Genomic DNA, 22,349 nt, shown 5'->3' on the forward strand with positions numbered 1-22,349 from the left:
CGTTGTGTAGGGAAACCTCTGGATCGACAATGCTAAGGCCTTAGTGCTGTTACGGAGCACAGCACACCAGAGATGGCTGTTTCGAGTCACGCACATCCACAACTGTCTAACAAATCACTCCCACAGCTGCGTGTTTCAGTACACAGTGAAATGTGCAAAGGGCTGTCATTCCAACTAGCACATGAGAAACTGAAATGTGAGCTGTCAGAGAAGAAAACAAGGAGGTTGGCAAGGGTCTGGTTCAAGATTTAATCTGTCATTTAGAACTAGCCCTAAGTTCAGGGTTGATCCATATTTTATCCCAGTGATACTGGGGCATCAATATGAGCTAATTAAGTGCAGACAGCTGAATCAATAACTACCTCCAGTTATTCACTTGGTGCATTCTCAGAGGTTGTTGGTGGAATTGCACATGAAGCTGGTCCTGAACCACTGCAGCTTGTAGCCTGACATATTAACCTAGTGATAATTTTGGGTTACCTTGACAAGGGAGCTGTAAACACCCAGGGCTGTTTCACTTGGACCTTAGCTATCCCCCAGGCTTTGAGACAGGCAGGAACAGTAGCTGTGGTCAGCAAGCATTTTAGTGTGCCTGTTGAAGGACTCGGTATCAGAATGTATTTGTTCCTGCTCCTAGGAAATGGAGTTTTCTAACACAGGCTTTCTTTTCTTTCTGTGAAATGAGTCTGACAGAAAAATAAATTGTACTATACTGAGGCAAGCATGCAACTCTGTAGAAATGGAGGTATAGAGAAAACACAATTTGGTATTCTGAGAGCTCTTGGCCCAGAGCCTGAATACAAACCTGTGCTTTTTAGCATATGTCGTGTTACATCCTTTTAAAAACAGACTGAAACTGTTTTGAAAGCTTCACCCCCCTCGTTCAGTAGTCTCTCTGACCATTTCACCAGTCTGCAAATAGCTCGGCTGGACTTCACTCCTAGAACTTGAGTCACAAAGTTGTCCTTGCAGCTGCTGTGATAGGCCACAAGGGTATAGGGGTTTGTTTGTCTAGAATTTGTCTAGAGTACCTAAGAAATAGGTTTCACACTTATGACTAATCTATAGCAAATGAGGAAACAAGTTTAAATTCTTGTATATAGTGTGTGGGCAGGAGAGTCAGAGAAAAGTCAGAATATGTTGCTGAGAAGATGTAAACTCCCAGTGCTACTGTGGGGAAGCAGGAAATGGAACCATATAGAAGGTCTAGAGCATCACTGAAGTGAGTACCTGGTCTGTGCGTGGTCTTGAAACCAGCATTACAATGTCACTTAGAGTTACAATTTTTCTTTTACTGGCATAGTTATAGTAACATACAGCATAGAGAGTGAACACAGTTATATATGTAAAGAATTATTTTCTCCTGGGAAAAACTATTCCTTTTCCCATAGCAGAATGTGCTATTCAAATAAAAAGAGTCTCACAGTTTTATAGCTGCATCCAGACTAGGATAGGATTGCGCTTTTTTATTTACACCAGTATAGTAAAACTTCTGCATACAGACAAAATCATGGTTTCTCTTGAAGTGCTTAATTCAATTCAAAGCACTCTTGAAGTGCCTTGTTTGATAACAACCATCCTGCAAAAAACATAGCTGCTGTACTGTGCAGACATCTGGCTTTTTGGCTCCCATCTCCCCGCCTCGTTCGCTTTGCTTTCAGACAAGTGCACCATTCAGAGCCATTGGTACAAGGTTTATTTCAGTTTCTCCACAGAGGCTCTTCAAGGTAAAAAGACTGTTTCCCTCTGAGACAGTTCTACCTTTATATTCTCCTGTAAACTGGCTCAGAAAACCTCTTCATACAGCTGTTTTTCCTCTCCATCCTCAGCCATCACTGGATTTGTGGAAAGAACATTCAATTGGGCACAGAGTATGAGAAATGGGTGTGAGATGAGGACTGGGATCCTGAAACAGGTCTGGCTGCAGAAACCATTTCCTGTTGTGTGGAGTAAGATGCTATGTAGGGCAATCATGCCCTTTACTTAACTCCTGGGGTAGCAGAGTTACAAATAGACACCCTACTTGTAAAAAAAAATACCTTTAAAGACAATTAATGCTTCAGTCTGTTTAAAAGTGAACTGCTCACATATTGCTAGTAGGCTGGCTATGTTTCACTGAGATCTACAGTGCCCTCCATGCTTCACAGCTAATTGTTTTGTGGCACGTTTGATCAGATGGAAAACTGATGGGCTCTATCTGCCACTGAAATCACAGCAAACTTTTTTTGCAGCATTTCAGTTGTGGAAAAATCAGCTCAGTGTAGGATTTAGGAAAAAAGCTTGCATGTGGATAACTATTTGCCCCTTCTGCTCAGAGTAAAAAGAGAAAATGAAAACTGATCAGAGCTGTTGCCAGGCTAAGGAATTTCAAGTGAGGCAATCTGAAGAGCCAGTATAGCCAACAAAAGTAAGCTACACAAAGGTTAGTAAAAGGCTTATCACCTCCTATACATCCATTTTTATAACTGTCTTGGGTGGTAAATGGGATCCACTGGTTGATTTTAGTTTGTTTCAATTAAAGGTAACAAATTTTGTAAATTCTGCTAGTCACAGATTATGAAGTACCTGGAAAATTACTGTATGCTTGGTTTCCGTGGCCTTGAAAAGTCTTGCAAAGTCTTTCTTAAGGATTTGATCTCAGTCCAACCAGGTACGAGGCAGGATTATGGCTGCCTTCCCAACACCAAAGTTATTTTGGGGAAATTTGTACAAATGAACCATGGTTTAGAAAAGGGAAGGGCTAGCTTTCTGGTATGCAAGGTTTTGTGAAACTTATTAACGATATTTTTGGGTTTTGCAATCGGTTCAAGTTTTTTCCCATCATGCTAATTTGCTCTTTTGGAAAGAAATTTTCTGGCTACAAGTGATCTTCTCTGTCTGTTAGAATTAAAGGAGATTCCAGGTTTATTGCAAAACCAGGCCGGACCTGCACTGAATGTCACTGAGTGTTGAAATGAGGGCACTTAGTCTTCTTTAAATATGTGATGCTGCTATCCCAAATGTATGCCTCACCTTGGCACTGTGGTACCGATAATGGGATTGATCAATAAATAGGCTTCTCGATGTGGCATTTTTCAGTTCCAGACCTGACTGCTATTACCTACAGATCTAGTGCTTTTCACTTCCCATGCTGTAAATACAAGCTTCAAAAAAATGAAGAAATTGGAGATGTAAATAATGTATGTATACTGAAAAGATGAATCAGGGGAGTATTTTGAGCTTCTGGAGTAAGTGCTTTTTGTATCTTTTATTTGGGGTCTTTGCCACAAAGCATCTCACAGCTGAGTCTTAGCAAGCAGACAGGTGGGCAAACAATTCACAATAGGCAGCAGAAATACTTGTCTTACATCTAGCACACATATTTAAGGCAAATATCATCTTGTCTATGTGACCAAACTCCCACTTGTACTCCCTTCATTCTCTTGTAATGGCAGTGAATATAGGTTACAGGTTGTAAAGCTGAGAAAATACTGCATATCAAAGGCAGATTCAGAAGAGATTCACCAAATCTACATGAAGCAATGTTAGCAAAGCCATTGCATCCTTTTTTTTTGGTTACCTATCCAATGCCACTCTGCACAGTGTTCAGATAGCTCAAATGAATGGCACAGTTGCCAAATCTTTTTTACTTCAGGCCTTTAGCTGCAAAAATAAGTAGGTGCTGAGTGTTTTGCTGACTGTTGTTGTCTGTTTCTTTAGGCAGGAAGCACCCCAAATAAATACTTATTTAGAGAAAAATGTTTGTATGCCTATGTGAAATGTGCAATGAGAGCTAACCATAATCCCCCTCAAAACAGACTTTTTACAGACCAGCTGACTGCATCATCTCTAAAGATAAGGGACTTTAGGAGAAAATTTAAAGCAGTTTCTTTGCAGTCCAGGTACAAATAGAGGAGTTGAATGGGGTCCTTTTAAAATGCTGTTCCTGTGGTCTTGGCAATATTTCCATGTTGGGAATTATTGGCAGCAGCTCAGCTTGTTTAGCCCTCGGGATGTATGTGAGAATGTGTCTCTCTTTCTCTTTTGTAAACAGAAATTACCTGTTGTGCTAATTTTTCTCCTGTAATGTGTGCTGCCTTTTTTTCTTCCTGGAAATGATCTGAAAACATCCTGAGCATTTAATTTCTCCCTTTAAATATTTTATTTTTGATCATCGCAGTCTCTTCACATTAACATGATCTTAATAGGTTTGCTCATCCTTACATATGACAGACAAAATGATTTGGACAATGATCTAGGCACTGTGAAGCTCTCCAGACAGTCTGAATTGCACATTCAGAGGTTCATAGCAGGTTACCAACAGTGCAGCTTTGCATACTGCCAGCGGGGCTGGTCAGAGGGAGGATCACATTTTGGCTTGTGTAGTTGTTTGTAGGGTTTTCCTATATGAGATGGAAAACCAGACCTTCTCGGGAGTGTGATCATGTCTCCCTTTGGCGGCTGCACTTCACTGAGTACTTGAAGGTTCTGCTCAAGAGCTGAGACCTTCCACTTTGCCAACCCAGAAACTCCAGTTCCCACCTCGTGTGTGCCCATACGTCCTTTGAGGTCCCCAACCCCTGTGCCATGGCCCTTCTATAGAGGTACTCTCAGAGACACTCCCAGTGCTGCTGCTGCCACCCAGCCGGTGTGGCTGCCAATGGACAAGGAGGTGCTTTAGCTGGGGGCTGCCAGCCTGGCTTGGGGAAAGAAGCCAAAACACTGCTCCGCCGTTCAAGGCTGTCACAAGATCTGCAAACAGCTGACCCTGCTTTACCGTCTTAGAAGCAGCACTACCCCCATGCACAGGCATAATCAGCTCATGCACCAAGCCCCAGGGTTGGAAAACATGTGATGTAGTCCAAATAAAACAGTGTTCTTTAAAATGTAAAAGAAGGTTTTTAGCTGCCTAGTCAGGAAGGAAAAATAGTACCTAAATGTAAATGCTTGGGAGATGTCCGCTTGTCTCTGCAGGCAAACTCCAGCAATGAGACCAGAGAAGTGGCCCTGCCTTGATGGGGGCTGGGAAAGGGGCAGCTCGGGGCAGAGACAGATCCCGCAACAAGCCTACCACTGCACACCATGCGTGTCCTTGCTCCCACCATGGGATGAACATGCAAACCACACATCGCCTCCTGGGAGATGCTCACACAAGGGTGCTGGGAGTGGAAAAGGAAAAATAACCTGTCAGTGCAATTTTCACTAACAGCCCAATATGTCTATTGAGAAATAACATTTCTGGGATGCTGCCCTCTTGTGAAAGGTCAATATTAACATCCCCTCCCATCTTCCCCTCTCCTACCCTTAAGGCTATATTTTGATGGTACACTGATGAGTTATATGCTGTTATGGTATTAGGTGTTGTTTCAAACGCTGTACCTAAAATTTTCCTAATTGCAAAGAAGAAATCTTTCAGGGATTTTTGGAGATCTTGGTTGCTTTTCCCTGTTGAAGTCTAGCTTGGGCAGAAAGAACCCATGACAAGGTAGCACAGCATCCACCTTTCCTGTTATCTGCTGTCCTTAAGGATTCGAAATCTTAGTACACGTCATGATTGTAGCCAGACTAGCATGGCCTCCAGTGCAGACTAGTAAAACATATATTTACCTATCTTTTCTGATATGTCCTGTAGCTTGTTTGCTGATGGCACTCAAGCTATCTAGTATAAAGCCAGCTTGCTAATGTCTATATAAAAATGCACTCGCTGTACTGTCTACAGTGCAGACAGACCCTGCCTGAGATACTGGCCTTATTTAACGAGTAGGATTAGTCCGTTTCAGAAATTGCAGGGCATTTCAACTCCTGCACTACATGTTTGGGAGAACCCCAGTTTTTAAATTAGAAGCTGAAGAAATCAGCAAGAAGGTAGCTGTAGTTGTACCTGAGAGGGTGGACTCATCTGCATTTTAGGGAGATTTCAGAAGCAGGTATTATGGGTCTGGACATAGCATCCTCCAGAACTGAAGGAATTCACATTTTCATATTGTACCTAGTTAAAGCTGTTGCTGGTCATGAAAAGGGGGATACAAATCCCCACTTGTCCTCATCTTCTTTTCTTCCTAAAAAACGAGATTCCTTTGGTAGAGTTGGGGGATGCATTAAAACACGTATCTGTCTGTGCACTGCTTGGGCTGTGTTTGAACCTCATGTTGTGCTCCTGGATCATTGTCCGTCTTCTGTGTGTTTCCAGCCCAGTGCAGCATCCTCTCACTGCATCATGACCCCACAAGCGAGGTGCAGCCAGAGAACCTGAGCTGTGGGCTTATAGTGTGGGGTTAAGCAGCTGAGGATGTGCACTGGCAGGGCCACACACCCCAACAAAATATACAATGTTCTGGGAAGTTCTTTAAAAAGGACTTGGAGTCACAACATGGTTCGTAAGCAAGGCATTTTTTAAAAAAATTTGTAAGTAAAGAGGGAAAGAGAGATATGTGTGACCCCTGTGTCCAGCCGCAAAGACAGCTGATGCTTACATCCACCCAAGGCCTGAAACCTGTCCTGTAACTTCAGTCCCAGCACATGATGCTACATGTTGTGCATGTATGTCTGTTACGTGACCTTACATATCAGAGAAGAAAGGAGTTCAATGTCTTCATTCACACATGAAGCTTTTTGAAACTGAAATTTGATTCCTCATGGCAACTAGAACAGCAGGAATAAACAGGGTATTTATTCAAATATTTTCAAATAATACTCTCAAATGGAAAATATTCTGGCATTTGCCAAGTAATTTAGACATTGTGTAAACATAAACTTAACAGAATGTTATTGTTACTTCATTATTCTTTCTGTCATGTACATTCTCACTGCAGTTTATTCTCATTTCCAGCAGATGTCTTAAGTGCCCTAGGAATGATTAGGAGAGCTCTGATTTCATATTGCTTATCCATCAAAGGAAAAGATCAGTCTCTCCTCTGTCTGCTTAATACTCAGGGTAAATCTACTTTGTTATGTGGCTTTACACCAGTGTTACCCAGCAGAGGATCATGTTCAGTCTGATTACTCATTTTCTAGATGCTTCATTACTGTAGGAGGAGCAACTGCAGACACACAGACATCAGGTCAAGCATGCTGGTACAATTGGAGTTTCAAAAGGAATGGGAGATTGTTTGTTCTGGCTTTGTCAATATTCTTCCCTAAAATAATGCTATGGGCTCTGCCCGGATTAAAGCAGTTTCATATAACAAGGTGACATGATTTCACAAGTTACATGGACATCTGACAGATTAAATTGGCTTATTAATCTTCTAAAGATCTTTGAATCTCAGGATCACATGTGTTTGATACCACTTCATTGCAGTGGGAGAGCAAACAGGTTAGGTTTGACTGGATTTGACACTCAGTGCCTGTGTCATGTTCGGTGCCCCTCCAGCCACAGGATAAATCTTCTCTGCAGTTCTCATCCCCGCCTCCTTGCAGGGCCTGCTGACAGGATCCCTGCTGACATGGAGGCTTGCATCCAAGTGGACCCGCTGAGTCTTATGCTTTTTACCTTGCTCCTTGCCCTGTGCTTCTCCCCTTGCAGCACTGGCAGTGGTACACAGCGGCAGCAGTGCTGGCAAGTGCAGGCTGAGCTTGCAGCCATGTGCCGTGGTTCCTCCCCTCTCAAATGTGCTGGGCAAACAGTGCAGACAGCTGTTTTTTTCTAGCTTTATCAAGCCCTGTGCTGTCCCTTGCTCAACAGATTTGTGTGTTGGTGGAAGACTCTCAGCCCACAGCAATGGGGAAGTTCCTGTGAGTTACATTCTCCCTAAAGGCATTGGAGTTTTGCCTGCAGGAGGCCAACAGCCTTTACTCCTTCTCTGATAAATAATGGCAGAACAGTCCAGGACCATGTTCCCATAAGAAGAATATGCCAGGTCACCAAAGCTGGACATGTACCAGTGAGTCAGTAATATTTCTGCAGCACTAGATCTGACCCAGTCCAGCCATCTGGGGTGGCAAGACTGCTCCCAAGTATGAACTTGCAGGTTTGCGCAGTGCATCATGCTTCTGCGTAGACTTAACAGCTTGGGTCTCCATTAGTTCACGGAACTTGAGGCTCCACGCTGCTACTTGATATAGATGCTCCCCAGGTTGCAAGCCGTGAGTGGTCTCTATCAAGGCAGCCCCTTTGCAGGAGATCTAATGTGACCAGGAACCAAAACAGCTGTTCTAAAGAAAGGCTAGCCAAATTCATCTCTCATGCAGGATCTGTAAGGCAAGTGCTTGGTTTTGCATATCCAGGATTCTTACACAGCCTGGCACTTGATGCAGGAGCTTGGCCAAAGTTTGCATGCTGCCTCTGGTAGAGTGGAGGGCAGCGAGTGCCCTGGAGTGCCAGAAGCAGCACAGCTGCAAATGCAGAGGAGCAGCTGTATTCCCTGTGCAAGGATTTTTCATTTTGTACTCCATTTACTTGCTCCAGCAGCTCCATAAAACCAGTATAAACCAATACTGCATCCTCAAGAAAGATAATTGGGTTTGGCAATGTATATTTTAATAGGGAGAACTGAGTAAGGATTAAAAAAAAAATCTTGTGTTTTTTCCCCACCAAGTTACAACTTGGAAATAAAAATTACTCCCTGAATTTTTAATACTGCAGCAATTAGGTTCATTTAGAGGACCAATCAACTTGATGCTGTCCCTATCATAGCCAGTGGTAGAACTCCTGTGAGATTCCAATTTGAGTTGAGTTTACCATCTTAATGGGAATAAGGAAGGAAGCTTGCAACAATTATCCTTTTATTACCCTGTTTCGCTTGATGATTAGCAAACAGAACACTGTGTAATAACTTTATACATCACTTACATGTTGAACAAAATACAGATCAAAACTTCCCATGAATCATATTATGTATGCTTTATTAAATTAAGCTACAATGCCAGGGAATGTGCTTCAAGAAAAACAATATTGAAATGAGACTAATATTTAGTATGTGAACTGTGAGAATTGGTTAGAGCAAGTGTCACACAGCACAGCTAATGGCATCTGATATATTTAGGTGAGTGGTTGTGGACTGATCATTCAAGTGAGACATTAAAGACAATTCCTTCTGTAAATCTGCTGTGACATGCCTACGCTGAGCTTCTGAAGTACTGCCTCTCTTCTGTGACACGCTGCATAAACACACCTCTGATGTATGGGTCCAACATCACTTGACAATCAGACATCGTTATGGCACTCATTTTTACAGCCCAGTATGCAACACCATCTCCCATCTGATCCTTGGGTGAAGAAATCCCATTTCCACCCATGAGGTGAGGATGAGCCAGAGTGGCTGGATCTGCATTCTCATGTGAATCCAGGCATCGCTTGTTGGAAAAGGTTGTGTTTAGGGATCCAGGCTGCTTCCTTCCCTGTGATGCCCTGCCAGTGGCAACTACTCAAATATGCGTGGAGAGGATGAACAAGAAAATAGTAGAAAATGCTTATAATGGCCACATTCAAGTGTTGGTTCAGGCTCTGAACTACCATATTTGATTAGAAAGCAAGGAAAATGGAGACTGTCATCTCTCAATTGTATATATTTCTATGGGGCTTTGCTGACAGGGTCTTGGCTGAGGACATTCAGCAAAAGGTTTTGTGCATCTCCTTTGCTTTGGAGCAGGTATGATTTGAGACACAGCTTTCAGCCACGGAGGCAAAACTTCCAGCTCAGCTAAGTTTAGTCAGGATTCCTTCAGTAAGTGAAGAATTAAATGATAGAGAACCGTAAGTCCTTAAACCAAATGGCAGTATTTTATGGCATTATGGACAAGTCACCTAATTTCATTTTTTTCTGACTAAAATACAAATGGTCCAGGAACTCAAAAGGGTGCTTTTATACAACCAATGAGATACTTAGTGGGTCACAGGAGATGTGGTTCCTTTTTTTCTTTTTTTTTTTTCCCCAATGGGAAAATATTCCTAATGTAAAATGCAGACACTAGAAGGAAAAAACAGCAGTAAAGAAAATCTGCCAAGACAAACTGACTTAGAAAAGAAACCCACTTGTCATCATCTCTCTTCTGTGTTAGCAACAAAACAAATGTTTTCTCCTAGAAGCCTCTGGAAAACATCACTCATGTGACACGTCCTCCAGGCCACACAGTGCCTTTATCACCAGAAAACACCCCAGTCACCATACAGCTAACTTCACCCACTAGCGTTTACAAATATTGTTTCGTTGTTAGCTTATCACCTGGCCAGCCCAAGGGCTAGCCATTTCGGGGAAAGTACAGCAATCGTTATCATAAATAATGCATCTAGTATATCTGCTGTCTCACTCCGTTCTAGGGCAGCTAAGATGCTGCATCATTTACTGCTGTGCTATATAGTGGAACACATCTCTCTACATGGGAAATGTACTTACAGAGATTACCCAGCAGAAGAGCATAAAATGATTTGTACTGGAACCTGCAGCTTATCAGGAAAACAATGTTTGGCAGGGACACAGCTAATGTCTGGCAGACCGTAGCACATTTCCAGTGCTGGCAGTTGCAGAGGCAGAGCCGCTTCCAGCTGGGCTGCAGGTAGCAGGAGGCCGATTGATGGCAGCTGGGCCTTGGACCTGGGGTGGGCAGAGAGCCCCTGTGCCTGGTGGGCACAGCAGCTTGCAGGAGCAATGGGCATGGGTGGCACGAATACTCCTGCCCCCACAAAAGTGCTCATTTCCTATTCCCCAAGCCCTCAGAATGCACAGAAGTTTCTTCTTCACTACTTTTCCCCATTCTTTTGAGCTAATTGTAGCGCCTCAGGTTGGTCACTAAGCAAGCAAGGTAGGGGGGAAAAAAAGGAAAAAAAAAAAAAGCTCTTCCAGACAGATCAAAGCCCTCCTAATCTCAAAAGGAAAACAAGCAGGCCCCCAGCCCTGCAGCCCTCCCTCAGTGACAGACCCCATCAACCCAAACCACAGCCCTCTTTCCCTTTCTATAGCTGGCAGCTGCCCTCCCTAAGCCAAGTGGCAGTGGCATCTCTCAGCCCACCCATTTAATCCCTGGCTGCCCAGTTTGCAGCTTTGTCTAGTGGTGTCAGTACCAAACATTAAACTTCAGGAGGGTTCAGAAGCTAAGAGATCCAAGAGTCTTTCTTTGCCTGTTTAGATTAAGTTTTAGTTCAGTCAGTTTTAAAGCTTTTATCAACAACTGCGAAGACTGTTCCTTTCTAAATGAGAACTTGTTTTTTAAGATGGCAGGTGTATGAATTTTTAAGAGACAGAGCAGTCACTATAAGGGCGGTCAATGCTGGTTCCTGGCCTTTTTTTTCATCTTGCCCAAAATGCCTGTGCTTCCCATATATGAGAAGAAAGTTTCCACATGTGAAGGGTTAATCTACGTGTGTTAAATCCACTGGGAGTTTGTAAGGCAGTCTGTGTGGGGGATGAAAGTGGACAGGATCCAGTGTTTTTCAGGAGGTAAAAAATGAATTTTCCTGAAGTGCTACCACAGAACAACAATGATAGTTGAGTATTGCAGGGACTCTAGGAACCCTGCAGAGAAAGGCTGGGACCCCCATGTCAAACCCGGTGAGAGGTGGCGGGGGGGGGGGGGGGGGGGGCTGCTAAAGTAGTTCCAAGGGGGATACTGACTTCAGCAACAGCAGTGCCGGTGTCAGGCACCCCTTTACACAGTAACAAGCTGCATCTATTGGACTTTCCCTGGCTTGGCTTTGCAGAGACCAGGCTGGCTGGGGTAGGAAGCCATGGTGCAGCTGCCCCGCTCACCTCCCACAGCTTCACAGACAAGAGATGGGAGCGAGACGGAGGCCTTTCCCTGAAGTGAGTCAGGTTTCCAGCAAAGTAGAGAACAGAGCACAGACCAGAAAGCCTTGGAGGCTGCCACACAGGAGTGTAACAGTCTGGGTGGTGACTAAACCCCACATCTGTAACAAACCACCTCACAAACTCCCTTTCAAGCATGCAAATAAATAAACAGATAACATGCTGCAGATTCGACTCACTTGTTACTCTTGGGCAAAGACATACATGATTCATTTATTTTCATGCATTCATTCTCTAACTCTTCATCATCTACACTGTTCTCACGCCACCTACCAGTTTCTCCACAGCATGCTGGTGGTGAGGTGCCCAATGCAGCATTGCTACCGATAGCAAAGATGAAGGCAATGTTCAGAAAACCACACCGTTTGCCCGCAGTGGTAGCTGACAGAGACAGGCCAGGTAAACATGAAAGGAACAGCTTGCTTAGGATCAGCTGAGCACAGTCAATCAGCACACAGCTCAGACTGAGGAGATAAAGTGACATTTGCATTTACACTCCAAGCTATTCTCTCAAAGGACAACGTTAGGATGTTTGCCTAGATGTTACAAATTACTTGGAGAAAAAGTGTCTTGATGCAGATAGCAATTATGGTGTTTTGATTGTTTTGGCTCTTTCTGTAGTGAAACAAAACACTAGCTCACACCAAGGGACTTAGGTGCTGCCGGGGGGAGAAACTCCTGCATGATCCTCTAGGAGCTGGAGGTTTTACGTGTGCTGTGTGCTGATAATCACAGCTATACTAGAAGAATCTTCTCTGACAGAAACCAACCAGAATTAATCACTAAGCTCACAGAAAATGAGAGGGGAAGCACAAAATGGAGGATGAGGTGAGACCTAGGGATATTCAGCATCCTAGGATGATTTTTGCATTTTATCTGGCCAGATGCCACACAAAGGCAGCCTGCTGCATCCCCACTTGCCTGGTAGCAGCATCTGTGTGTTAGATTGTGTGACAGTCGAGTATAGATGGCCCAGTGGGAAAGCTGGCAAAAGGCAGAGCTTTATTAGTAATCACTGAGACTTTGCAAAAGCCTATGACTGTTTGCTTTCAGCCTCATCCTGACCCTATGATTAGGGATGCACTGATCCATTATTTGCTTATTACGACTTCAAACCAGAGGGCAGAAATTTACTCTGCTCCTCTTCACAATCATCCAGTGTTCATATGAGCTTTTAGATTACAAAGCAGATGCAGTAACTACTGAAGTGAGATTTTTCAGGGACATTACAGGCTTTAGAACATGTCCTGCACGACTGGGATGAACCCAAGCTAACATTTCCTCTTTGTTTAGATATTAAACTGAAGTTCATTGAACCATTTCTTCTTTTCATGCAGGAAGACCTTTAAAGCCATGTATTCAAGTACAGGCTTGAGATGACCTGTAAGATTTGGTAACTGTAATCCATTCTTTGAAAGAAAAGGTGTAAGCCTCCTTGCAGCCCGCGGTTGAGACCAAGACCCAGGCAGAGTGGGATTTTAGATGTAACCATGTCCTCCTGCTTTCTGCCAGCTCATTTGCTGGTGGCTAGTTTGGATCCTATTTTAAGATTATTCCCTCAGAGTATCTTCATTTCTGAAAGGAACTGTCTCTCTGAGGATAACTAACGTGTGTCCATTCATCTCCCAGTGCAATCAGAGTGCTAAAATTCTGGAAACTAGTTTCTATCTGTATCAAAATATGCTTCCCTGAACGCGTTGTGAATGCTGCTTATATAATGTCTTGAATTTCTTAGACTGTAACATTCAACATTTTACATCTAAATTTTTAATGTTCTGTACAATAGCACATTTGGCCACTTTAACAACCTCGATGTACTCTGTAATTAAAAAAAAATATCTGTATACTCCTCAGTGACCAAAATAGAAAATAAGACTTCACATTTTCCTTTTAACCAATTCCAAGTCAGTTCCCTAATGTGATCATAATATTAGAATAAAACATGTAACCCAAGGATAATGCTATGCTCAATATTTTATTTATATTTTTATGTAAACATAATTTGCTTTGTAGGCACAATATAACAAAAGCTCTAAAGCAACAAATACAATTAAACAGTGTCTCAGTTCACTTCAATCAGGCTTAAGTTAAAGAGAAGCTTTCACAGTTCTTTTAAGGCAAATTGAGAAATAATTGGTTTCACTTGAAGAAACTATCCAATTGTCTTAAGAGCTGTTTCAACAACACTGTCAGTAGTAAGCACAAACCTTCATTTCTACTATAGTAAGACTTGGTCAGTAACAAGTCCCAGCATTGTCATTTTGTATAGCATGCCCTCTACCAAGTCACACGTGATACTACTGTTTGTGGTATTCTAAAAGGTACTTAGGGCTTGCAGGCCAAATTCTGCTAGCACAAATCCTGCTTCCAGAACACACACCTGAAAAACTGCCACTCATTTCAACAGTAACCTTCACATATGCCATATTAATACCAGCAAAAACCCGAGCAGTTTAGTTTGCTGATGGCAATACTCATCTGTGTTGCACTTAGGTAGATCCAGAAGTATTCCTTTGTACTCACTGCAATTACCTGACATTCTGCTGATCAGAAAATGGCCCTAAAATTGGTATGAATTAGCATGAAGAGTATTTTTGCCTTGCTAACAAAACCAGAAAGAACTAGCCAACATTATTTCATTTGATTGTTGTCCCTATGGTGTCTGTGGCCATGACCAAGATCACCTATCTATTAGTTCTGAAGGGCAATTTAACTGTAGAGCCAACCATGCTGCGGTTTACAACAGAACGGATTTGCTATTCTGCTTGCCCTACTAATTTAAGGCCTTGAGAATGCCACTTTACTGCCAGCTCGAAGGTCACCAGCAATATTGCTCACTTTGGCGTCAAATCAAAATTCCTAGTTATGTTAAGGTTTGCTGCAGGACAACATCGTTACACTAACTGCAAAACAAAACTGGGCATGTTTCCTACCGTTTTCAGCTTATGAGTCGTGAAAACTTAATGGTCTTTCTTAAAAGCCCAATTGGCAAGCCCAATACATGGAAAACTCACTGAACATTTATTTTTTCTGTGGAAAAAGTCCCTGTTTGGGCCTGATACGGCACTGGAAGTGTAGGCAAGTCCAGCTTGAAATGAAAATCAACTATATTGAAGTTATGCATCAACATCTAGAGAAAACCAAAGTTCTGGTTCAACTAATATTTCAAAAGCTTTTTTGGCATTTTTCTCCAGTTACTACTTCTCATTATTTCTGAATATGTTTAACCCAAGGGAAACTCCTTCAGAATGAATATTCTGCACAATTATCTGGTATTAGAACAGCAACTTCATGAGTACAGTGTAAAGAGATGGACATTAATACTCAGGCAGCAAGATGCAACAAACAAAAAACCAAGAGAGAATCTTGTAAAACCACACATAAAAGTCATCCAGACCCACAAGTCCTTTCACACTGAGAAAAGCCCTAGAAGCCTTCCCTCTCCAGTTTTCTGTATTACTTTTTAACTTCTGTTAACAGGATACTTGGAGATTTAGGTGAACAACTAGCCATGCCTGGGGAAAATACTTTATTTTGGAAAAAATATATTAATTCAAAGATACATGGCATTATACAAGGTCTCTTGTCATTCCTTTAGCATTTCTATTGTTGGTGACTGCAGTCATTTTGAAATAACTGTTTTAACGAGACAACTGAGGAGCTGAGTAGTTGCTGCTTGAATAGTGAAAGACAAGGAAAAAGTATTTACTTTTGTCATGTTTTCATATAGTTTCCGCTAGTGGGAGGTAGATAAGACTAGCTGGTCTTTGAATGCTCAATCCTGCAAATTAAATCCTACAAACATAACTGGACATACAGAGCAGAGCTTTTGCTAGAACTACTCAACTAGATAAAGTTATCCCTGTGCATAATTTCTGATGGGATTAAGGCCTAAAATTCATTTTTAACAGGGTTAACTTCTGTAGGAGTTCAGCTCCAGCTTGATAGCTGATCAATACTTTAGCGATTCCAGAGCAGTAAACTCCACCGACAAATTCCATCCACATTCAGTTCCTTACCAATATGATTTTAAAATGAAATTTAAAATTGGTTTTGATTTTGGACACAGCTGAATCAATGTGTCCTTAGCAGAAGGTGTTCATCTGTCAATAACTGCTAATTGCTACAGGCAATTGAAGTTCTGTGTCTAAAAAGAGTGGTTCACTGACCACCTTCTTTGCCTACAACGTATGGGGTGACAGCTCAGATTAACAGGAAAGCATGACAGTTGGCACTCTGAATGATGTGTTTAATTACTGGTGCTGATGACTTAGGTGATTATACAATATGAATCAAAGTCTCTCAATTAATGATTTCTTGCATAATTTCAGATTCCACAATTATAAACGAGGTATTTTTGAAAATGAAGATAGGATTTGCTTATAAAATGATAAAGCAGGGCTGAGGAAAATGAAAACTCATCTTTTTTGCAACTTTTATCTGTGGTTCATAAAAGGAAATCTATTTTAACACTGAAAATGCACAAACTTAAAATCCTCCCTCCAGTTACTAGAATCTTCCAGACAGCAAGTGGGGAATTTTTTTTGTTACTGTTTCCAACTTGCAAAAAAAGCCCAACCTCCCCAAATAACTTTATGCAAAATGTTGGAATTTGCATGAGAAAGATGCCCATCTAAAATTACACAGTAAGTTAATAAGGCTTTTAAACCAAACAGAAAAATCCATGGGACTCCTACAGGGAAACTGGGTGTTACACAGGAATGTCATAATACTGCACTGGATGAGAATGGCACTGAGTTCAAAACAACAATGATCAACAGCTCATAGCTCAGCTGACTGCAGACAAATACAACACACACTGTACTACAGCATTTGTTCACTGATGCACAGAATAGATTTCCCAGTCTTGTTCCCTTCTACTTCCATCAATCTTTCTGCTTCCTCCACCTCCGGCTGTTACTGGATGAATGGCATGCGCTCTTTATTCTCATTGTCTCCTTCATGGTCTTCTTCCTCTTCTCCAGCCTCACTTGTCTCTGTGCTGTCATTGGCCATCTGTACGATGAAAGATGAAGGACATCAGAGCACCTTTCACATTGTTTTATTTGTTCTTATTTCAGTTTGATTCATTTGATAAAGTGGCTTTAAGAATGAAAGAAGACATGGTTGCAACATGAAAATACACAGTCTGTCTGTGCAGAAATTTTGCTGACACTACACCACTTCCAGCTAAAATTGTAAGCTGTCCCCTCACAGCTGAATTACACAACTGAATGCTGCTTTGTAGGACAAATGGACTCTGATCTGTGCACTTGGAGCAAACTGGTATTAAAGCTCTCGGACAGAAAATATGACTGTGTAGGAAGTTTACAGAATGTGTGAGACCTCTGACTTACAACTCCTGTTATCTGTTCTTCCAGGCACACGTAACACTATGGTTAACACCAGGTAATGGATGGGATCAGGTCCCACATGAGGCATAATGTCATGAAAACTCAGAGAGCAAATGAAACTTTACAGAGCAGTGGATATGTAGATACTGGCAGAATATACCCATGGCAGTGCAAATTTCAGAGCATACAGGAGTGGGGACAAACTGTATTTCTGTATTTTATTGAAGATAGTAGTAGTAGGTAGTAGGCAATTGCAGAATTTTGTAGTTTAGGGTAGCATTTAAGGAGCACGTGTTTTTTCACATGGGAATACTTATTAGAAACTCTGTAAAGATGTAAGACTCTCCTGTACCTCACCTTGTCTTTGGAGGCACAAGAATGTGGTTACCCGGACAGGCGGTAGTGTTTAACAGCATACATTAGTATGACTAAATTCTCTAACACGCCACCATTACCTCTCTTAGGGCACAAGAAGATTCTTGTATGAGCTTGTAACTATTTCAAAACTAAGGGAGGGACCCATTTACTCTTTAAAGAGAAAGGCAGAGACATTGTACCTTCCCTGTGTGATTACTAGCCCCTACTGGAAATAAACATCTCAAACACAACCTGATTTTAACGGAGAAAAGCAATGCTCTGAAGTTACTTATATTTTTTAATTAACACCCTTTCGTGAAAGTGTATCAAATTTGTTCTCACCTTCTAACAAATGGCTATTGTGATATAGACTATCAAGAGAACAGATAGAATAAATGAATTAATATTGTTATGGATTCTTGTTTACAGTTTTAAGATGCAATTAATCTACAAAATAACATCCAATTTCCATATGTGAGGTCCCAAACGCCTTCCTTTTCCTTGCAGTAATTTTGTATGAGATTTGAAGCCAATTTTAGATTAAGCACAAGTAAGAGCTTAACTGTAATTCCAGGTTCTTTTCTGTTCTTTTGAAACAGAAAATGTCTCGGGTCTGAAAGAAAACATCATATATCAGTATTGATTTGAAGTCAGTTTATCTTCTTTACTACTCTCTCCTACACCATCAGTGAATGTTTAGGTGTGAGCCTCATTTTCATTAACTACTACTCTCTGTAATGATTCAGTAGCATGTTAAGCGCTCCAAATCCAGTGGATCTGAGCTCCATCAAAACCATCTTCCTTCAGGATATTTCTAGAAGGAAGTATTTAGATAGTATACTTCATATATTATTAAAAAAGCAAAAGACATTCCTACCAAAGGTATACTCTGACTTTCGTATGGGAATCGGAAAGCACTTCTGCATTTGTACACTGATGTAATATTGACTGTAGTTTTTTCTGTTCAATCCACTTATTAATACAAGGATGTTGTATTGCGTGAAATGTCTATCTGTTTTCCATCACAGGGACAGAAATAAATGTGGCAGTTTTACCCTGATGTAAGAGTTGCAGACTCATTTTTGGAGAGGCAGATAGCCATTCAGTACAGAAAAGTAACTGCTGGGACTCCAGGAATTACAATTATGTTTTCACTTTGGGTTAAATATATAAATTATTATTACTGGTTTTATTTAGGTGCTATGGATTTAGAAGAAAACAGTGTTAAAAAGAATATTGTAAGGGACATGTCTCATGTCTCCAAAAGTCACTACCATGCTTTAACTTGTGTGACTGTACACCATGCAGGTAGCGCTTTGCACTCACCAAGGGAGTGGGTGCTTTCTCCACATCCAGGATTAGTTTTCCGATATTTCCTCGGTCATGGATTCTCTGCATGGCCTCCTTCACCTGAAAGAAAGATAAGCTATTGATAATTTTCAGACACACACTAAGAGAAGCCTGAATTCCTTCCTTCCAAAAGCAGCATTTAAGGCATGGTATGTGCAAGGTCATTTAAACAGCTGCTTGAAGCAAAACTAATGGTTAAACATTTTTAGTGAGTTTCTAAGACCTGATCTTTGCATTGTGCTTGCATGGGATGTGAGTCTTGATGACAGTTTCTGAATAGCATAATACACACAAAATGTTAACACAGTACAAAAGTAATGGTTAGCTGAGGTGTAGAGAGAAATGTAGGCTCACACAGTTAATCCTTACAGGTTGTTCATTAGATTTTCTCTTTGCAGAATATTTATCAAGAAACGCTACTTTCAGTGAAAGTATGAAATGTTTTTTTAATTGACTTGTGATGTTTTTCAATTAATTTATTTTGCGTTCATATAGAGGGAATGCCCTGTTCAGGCAGTGGCTGTGATTACTGCAATATGATGGTTCTCACTGCGTAAGAAAGTATTTCTTTCCTCCTTTTTTTCCACTTTTTTTCCTCTTTTCTTTTAAATTTTAAATAACTAGTGTCCTACAGATACCACTAAGACTAGACTTTCAACAGCTGGCTGCAATTAGCACATGTGAGAAAGGACCAAAAACTTCTTACTAGTGCACTGGAGAGGAGCTTATTTTGATGTATGACATCTCAGAACTCATGAGAGCTCGGTGTTGATGAATTGAAATTGTGTGCATGTTGCATGGACTGTTCAACGTGCAGCATGCAGACCGCTATTAAATCACTGAAAATTGGAAGATGTCGAGAGTTTCCTCACTGTCATGGTAGGAAACTTCAGGAACTGAAGATGTACACGTAGAGGCTGTTTCATATCCTCATCACGCTATTTTTTGCTGGCAATAACAGGATATGTTGAGACAAGAAAGAGTTTTATGTTAATAGGATCTGCCATATGTGACACAGTTTTATTGAATATTTTAAGAATAATAGCATAGAAGTTTGAAACAATATGCTGACTTGGGAACAGGTGAGTCCCAGAGTACATTTAAAAGCCTGAATTGGGGTCCAGGTACCTAAGATAATTACTGAATATCTAATATAGGAGGAGGTATGAGATTTTTACAATACAAAGTGAATACAGCTTTTGACTTCCAATTAAATTTAATGGATGCTGGGCACAAAATATCTTTACCACCTGTCCACCTTATTTTGAAAGCTGACTGCAGTGAACTCAATATTACAACTTTAATTTTGCGACGTGCTTCCCTCAAATAGTAAATACCAGACATAAAAAAAGTATCTGTTAGAACAAAAGAAATATTGCAGTGCAAAACACAGTGACTTTCTAACTTTGGGCGTAACTGTAAATTAACCTTGGAAAACACAAGCTTCTGAATCCCACTGGATAGAAGGTTGACCTCTAAATGTAGTCCACAAAATCACAATAACTGATGAAGTTACCTTACAGCATAAACAACACCTAACTACCCTGTAAGACTTGTTCTGCACTATGGACAGTATTCCTTTAAGAATATCCAACAAAGACTCTGAAGCAGCAGCAGCTGTATTATTTTTTATTACTCTTATTAGCCAAATCAAGCTTTTAGGAGTCTATAGCAGAGCATAAATAACCAATATAGATGTGACAGAATTGGAGAAATCAGGAAACACACTTACCAGTCCATTGACATTTATTACCAGAACATCATGTGGAAAGCAGGGTATGCAACATTTATTTTAATTTGGACCATATCATATTTAGCACGGCAAATTTGAGAAAATGTGCTTTCCCTGCATTTTTCATATGCACAGTATCAAATTTAAGACTCTGGAGAAAGGTTCAGAAGTTGTTTCCAGGGCATTTCTAAGTAGCTTGCAAATGCAAACAGCAGGTTGAGGCAAAGGGAACAATAAAACCTGTAACAATAATAGTGGCTATGGAATCCAGATGGAGCTATTAAAATATATAAAAATATCTGAAAAAAAGTTTGAAGAGCTGATACTTCATCTGTATATTTTAGTGTTATCTGCAACTTATTTACCCAGCTAGTCAAATTCTGTACTAGTGCAATGCCGTTCAGTACACTATGTCTGTGTTAAAGAGACCCTGAGCTATTTTATAAATGAGTAATTTTTATGTTTACGGCTGCTAACAATCCATTTATTCAACAAAGACTGCAACTACTTGTTTCCCAAGGTGCCTGAGTATTTAAACATCCCCTCTTAATCCTACAGAGGGCAGAAAGCATTAAAAACCTTTGCTATGCAAGTATGGTTAAAGCTTAAGTTGTTCTATGCAAACTATATAAAAGCACTTACTTTAACTGTAAAGATTTAAGTGCTGCATATAGCCTGCCTTTTGTGGAGCGTGGTACGGAGCTTCATCGTAAGTCTGTGCCTGAGTGCACATTACCAACAAAGATAGTGAACCATGCTGCACTTGGTTAAAATCAGATGCAGTCTTACTTAACTGGTACTCCAGTGAGGCATGTGGAAATCCTGGAATTTAATGCAGGTTTTCTGAAGTGGTTGAAGTTTGATTCACAATAAATATCCCTTTTCCAGGAGGAAGGATCAAAAGGGTGTCCCTCTTTTAACAGAATTGCATCCCTCAATTCCTTTTCACCAATTACTCTATATTGTCTGCTATTTGCGTTTGTCAGCTCAAATCCAAGTTTTTCTTTATATGGACACATCAGTTGAATTTCTTCTTGTGCAGTACCATCAGCAGAGGGTTCTTGGATTGGAAATAGTGCAAAGGAGTGTTTACTAATATAGAAAGTTTCCAGTGGAATAAAGGACACAAATTCTGTTGCCCTTTGTTTGCTTTCAGTATAGCTCAGTCCTTAGAAGGTCTGTGTCTGAACTAATGCTAACTACAGGTTTTAGCCTTGAGAGCCCCAAAATGGATGCAGTACGTACCACAGAGCTCTGCACTGGAATCGGGACTATTTATATGCATTAGTGGACAATTAGAAAACGCTTCCACTTTCCATGTTATTTATGTAAGGAAAGTTGGCAAACCAGTTACTGAAAAACAACAGACCCAGAATGCTGCAGAGCCATGCACTGCCCAGTGGATCCAACACAGGCACTCTTAGGCAGCAGTAGAGGAAAATTATTAATAGCAAAGGAGAAATAAAAGGAATCCCAAGTTTGCCTTCTCCCTCAAGCACATTTGCATTAATTCATATTGTAGTCTGATGTGCTGTTTTTAAGGATACTCTAGAGTAGAATCATCTTCCTCTATCTATTCAGTCTAGTGGAAAATGATAGCAAATGCAGGCAAAAGACCTTTTTAACTCAGTTTGAAACAATCTGCATTTGCTTTAGGGAATATGCTTTTATAATTGGAGGAACAATTTTGAACAATGATATTTTTCCCATCCCTTTCAGCTCTACAAACAATACAGTCATGGCTATGTTATCACATATCCTCATTCAGGTGTTTTTCAGCAGTGACAGTGAATCTGGAAATGACCTATCCAATAATGAGATCATCTGTAAAACAAC

At 40.9% G+C, this 22,349-nt stretch overlaps 1 protein-coding gene across 1 annotated transcript in view; it reads right to left on the bottom strand.

The window, feature by feature from the left end:
* Positions 1 to 13,676: 13,676 nt before the first annotated feature.
* VAT1L (vesicle amine transport 1 like) overlaps positions 13,677 to 22,349 on the bottom strand; it is a 64,074-nt gene continuing 55,401 nt past the window's right edge. Inside the window, exons 8-9 of the mRNA XM_055819030.1 lie at positions 18,758 to 18,841; positions 13,677 to 16,736 (exon numbers count right to left, since the gene is read on the bottom strand). Of these exons, the coding sequence (XP_055675005.1) occupies positions 16,638 to 16,736; positions 18,758 to 18,841 (183 nt within the window). The 3' untranslated portion in view covers positions 13,677 to 16,637. The remainder of the gene's footprint in view (positions 16,737 to 18,757; positions 18,842 to 22,349) is intronic.

Source organism: Falco peregrinus, chromosome 14 (assembly GCF_023634155.1).
Source record: "Falco peregrinus isolate bFalPer1 chromosome 14, bFalPer1.pri, whole genome shotgun sequence".
Taxonomy (NCBI): domain Eukaryota; kingdom Metazoa; phylum Chordata; class Aves; order Falconiformes; family Falconidae; genus Falco; species Falco peregrinus.